This window comes from Aquila chrysaetos, chromosome 17 (genome assembly GCF_900496995.4).
Source record: "Aquila chrysaetos chrysaetos chromosome 17, bAquChr1.4, whole genome shotgun sequence".
NCBI classification, from domain to species: Eukaryota; Metazoa; Chordata; class Aves; order Accipitriformes; family Accipitridae; genus Aquila; species Aquila chrysaetos.
Genome location: NC_044020.1, coordinates 21,947,866 through 21,952,123, shown reverse-complemented (window position 1 = coordinate 21,952,123; position 4,258 = coordinate 21,947,866). Strand labels below are relative to the sequence as shown.

The window sequence follows — 4,258 nt, the reverse complement described above, 5'->3', positions numbered from 1 at the left end:
GGCGACGCGGGTTTGGGTCGGAGGGGAGAGGCGAGGGCCGAAGGGAGAGCTGCCGCAGGGCAGGGCCGGGCAGGAGAGCGCGGAGGAGAGGGGAGCCGTGCCGAGCGCCGGGAAAGCCTCCGCCGCGGAAAGCGGGAGCGGAGCTGGGGAGCGGAGCTGCTCCCGGAGCTCGCCTGCGAGGGGCGGAGCCAGCGGGGATGACGTCACAAGCAGAGAGGTGAGGTCACAGGGGAAGTCCTCTCCTAGCGGCCCAGCCACCCGAGGAGAGCCCTCGCTGGAGGGCCGGAGCCCGCGCGAGAGGGGGCTCGAGCCCGCGCCCTTCTCCCGAGGGGCTCGGCCGAAGCGAGGTCGGTCCCGGCCGCCCTGCCCCGACGAGGCTCGGCCAGGCCGGCGAGGACGGGCGCGGGGGACGCGAGCCCAGAGACGGGCACCGCCGGCCAGGGCCGGCCGAGGAAAGCGAGGCAGGCAGGGCTCGGGAAGGCGCCGTGCGGAGAGCGCCGCGGGAGCGAGCTGCGGGCGGCATGTCCGGAGCAGAGGAGGTCTGCGCGCCGCCCGAGCGGGAGCGGGAGCGGGAGCCCGAGGCGGCGTGTTCCGGGGGCCTCTCCGAGGGCAGCGAGGCAAAGGCCAAAAAGAGCCGCTCCTCCCGGTCCTCCCGGGCCGGGCTGCTCTTCCCGGTGAGCCGCGTAGACAGGCAGCTGCGCAGAGGCCGCTTCGCTGAGCGCTTCGGAGCCGGGGCCCCCGTCTACCTGGCTGCCGTGCTGCAGCGGGTGACGCACGAGACCGTGGACGCGGCCGGCAAGATCTGCAAGAAGAGCAAGCGGCGGCGCATTTCTCCATCGCACTTGCAGGCGGCGGTGCGGAAGAGCGCTCTGCTCAAGCGGCTCCTGCGAGGCGGCGTGCCCAGGCGTGGCGGCAGGGCTGTCCCCCGAAGCCGGCGTGCGGCCTCACGGCCCAAAAAGGAGACGACCGAGAGTAAGAAGAGATGCCCCGGGCAAAGGGCCGCACCTGCCCGTGCCACCGCTGCTGGCGAGTGAGAAGGCGGCAGAAGCTCTTGCCCCACGCTGGCGAGGCAAGGGCTGTCACGTTTGCGAGGCTCTTGCCGAGTCCGGCGCTGTGGTCTGAGGGTGCAATAAAAGCTTTTGCAACGCCACGTGGGACGTTGGGCCTTTTCTGCCGCGTGTTGGACTAGCGTCTCCCGGCTGGCCGAAGGCACGCGGCCGGACGCAGGCAGAAAGCTCTGCACAGGGCGGCTGTAGCGCAGCCCTTGTTGAGGAGGGCGGCAACCTGCCCGGAGGGCAACTGGCCCTGACGGGCAGCGCCTGCCTCCAGCTCAGGTTTGTCCTTGGTCTGAAAGCTGCTGAGAAGGCAAGGAGGCATCTGCCTTGCCAAAGGATGGGTGCGGGCTGTGAGGGACAGGGCGAGGGTGAATGTTTCTGGAAGAGCAAAGTCTCCCGGAGGCTCCTCTTGCACCATCCCAAGGGGCAATGGTGGAGAGACAGCAAGTGCCCCGCACTCCAGCTGCGTTTGCCCTTCCTGGGTGGGGAGGGCAGGAAAGCACTTGGGCTCATCACAGCCAGCACCCCAGTCCCCACAGCTGCCTGCCCACGCAGAGCCCGGCAGCCAGTGTCTTCCATACCTTTCTTTCCGTGGCTCTCGGAGAGCCCTCGGGTTCCTGGTCCAGCCTAAGCACGCTGCCCGCCTTTCTTCCAGGTGAAGCACGCAAGGACAAGCCCTCCTGTGGGACCTTCCCGTCGGGCACATCCCCACTCGGGACCCTGGGAAGGCAGGAAAAGCTGCTTTATGACAGTGACTGTTGTTCATTTTTCCCCGCTTTTCCTGTTTATTTCCACCCTGCAAGGTCTTCTGGATGTTCAGTATGTACCCTATAAGTCTAGGCTGAAGTCAGTTTTCCCTGGAACTCCATGGGAGGAGAGGGAAGAGAAAGGAAGGGCACACGTGCCATAGGGAAGCGCATTGTCTGGTTTCCATCGGCAAATGCATTCCACTCAAACCTGCTCCAAAGAGGCGACGCAGCTCGTTGCAGGATTTCACAGAAACTCAAGGCATGAAGTGCTTTGGCTCAAAGAACAGTTGAAACACACTCTTCTCTCAATCTTGTGCTACTAATGCGTTTCAGAAGTGGTTTCCAGTGGAGACAAGGGGAGAGACACATCCACCTCCCCTTGTCTTTAAGCCTCAGAGACAATACGTAGCACATCAACACATCCCTAAGACACCTGGGAAATTACCTCAGTGGCACCACAAATTTCTTGTTGCTGATATAAATGATACCGATATAAATACCGATGTTCTGGGGAATTTATAAAATAAGCAGGTATTCCTGACTAATAATCAGTGCTCCAAATGCAACAGTCACCTGCTTCAGTGCTAGGATTTTTAAAATATTTCCAGTATATGAGGGCAATCAAAGATTAAAAAAAGCACCCCACACCTGGAAATCTGAAAATAGGCCAAGAATAACCTCTCTCACAGGATTTTGTTTCTCTCCTTTCCTGGTGTGGAGGTGTGTGACACAAGATAACCTGGCATGAGAAAGAGATAGAGAAGAGCATGTCCTTAAGTTTGACCCATACTGTGGTGTGTTAAATAACCACACTAGGATTCCTGGGAATAAAAGGAACCATATTCCACGTTTGTTTAATTGCAAGGTATTTTTTATAGCTATGGGGCAAGACTGGAGTGGAGGAGGGGAGAACAGATGCTGCTCGTTGTTAGCCGTTTCGCAGGGTGCTGATCAAGGTCCCTGGGCATCCCCTGGCGCTTGTCTCCACGCAGCTCTCTGGTCTCCAAGATCTTCTGCCACTTCCAGGATATTTCCTCCAGCCAGGATCTTCACCTTTTCCTTCCTGGGTCCCCTTCTTCTTCTTCTCAAGATCCCTCCTTCTTTCTGGGAACCCTTCTTTTTGCCACCACCTCTTCTTTCTGGAACACCACGCCCCCAGTTTTCCCAATCTAAGTTGTCTATGTGAGCAGCACAATGCCTGATCAGCCTCCTAATTAAGGGCTCTGTCTCCTAGCTCTTTATTAACTGTAGGATTCCGGACATGCCACTTTTGCTTATTCCAGGTGCTACCCAAATTGACAACCAGCCCACGCTGGTTGCGTGTAGCAAGAAGCAGGCTTCTGCTTGACAGCTCAGACTTCAGTTTCAGACATTCACACGCACAGACCTTGCCACACACGTGCACCCAGTCACGTGTTGCCTGGTAACATTCACAGTTTGAGCCAGCTTGCTGTCTACGGCCGGGCTTCAGAGCCAGGGCATGGCCACAGAAGCGCATTCCCCCCGTCAGTCCGTGACGTGAGCAAGGGAGACTCAGTACTTGTCTGGTGAGCCTCATACCCACACAATGTGGTCGATCCCTGTCCTGTGACAGCCCTGCGAAAAGCCACAGCAGGGTGCTGCCTTGCCTCTGCCTACGTCACTGGGCTTCCCCTGCCTCCCATTGCTCCTTTGTCCTCCTCTGTCTTTGTGGAGGTGAACCTTTACCCACGCAACCTAACACCTACAACACCCGGAAAAAGAGAGGCTGCAGAAGGTCCAACGGGGAAGGTCGCTGATGTAAAATGCTCTTTGTGAGAGGCAGCACACCTAGCTCACCTCCTTGTTCCTGAGCTGCTCTATCAGAAGCACTGCGCGGCAGGACGCTCCGTTCAACGGGCTGTGTCTGTATCTGACTGCCTTGTCCTTGCTACAGCACCGTGTGCTGGGGGAACGCCACGGAGAGCGAGGAGGACGCTTTTTCCCCAGGAGCAAGGGAGGATGCTCAGCTGAGTGCTGCTGCAGGGGCCAAAGCGGGGCAGGCAGGCAGGGAGGGGAACGCAGGAACGAGGGAGCTGGGAGTAACCGGGCAGTCCCTACACATGTCCCTTGGCCGCAGGATAAACCCAGCTGGTTGACTGTAACAGAGGAGCCTCCAGGCAGCTCCTGCTTGGTACCAGCAATTACGCCACCTGCGCGGTCCTGCCGTTATCTAAAGTGCAGCAAGACGTCCGCGTGTGAGCATCCTTTACGAATAGAGTTGTTTTCTTCTAAGAAAAGCTGTATAACACCGCGACTGACCAAAAAGGAGGAACTTCCCCACAGGCAGGATCTGTACCGTGTGCCAAGGGAAAATCCGTCTGGGGTCTGCCCAATGCTGCATGAACGCAGGGTTCCCAGCATCTGAAGGGACCCAAGACTTACGTGCTACCTATATGCCTCTTCTTGCTGCCTGTATGCCTTCTTCCTGGCTAC

The 4,258-nt window shown here is 58.8% G+C and overlaps 1 protein-coding gene across 1 annotated transcript; it reads left to right on the top strand.

The window, feature by feature from the left end:
• The first annotated feature begins 127 nt into the window (after positions 1-127).
• Positions 128-1,068, top strand: LOC115352779 (histone H2A-beta, sperm-like). Its single transcript, XM_030041405.2, has one exon. It carries the CDS (start codon positions 522-524, stop codon positions 1,032-1,034), a length of 513 nt encoding a protein of 170 aa, XP_029897265.1. The 5' UTR covers positions 128-521; the 3' UTR covers positions 1,035-1,068.
• Positions 1,069-4,258: the final 3,190 nt, after the last annotated feature.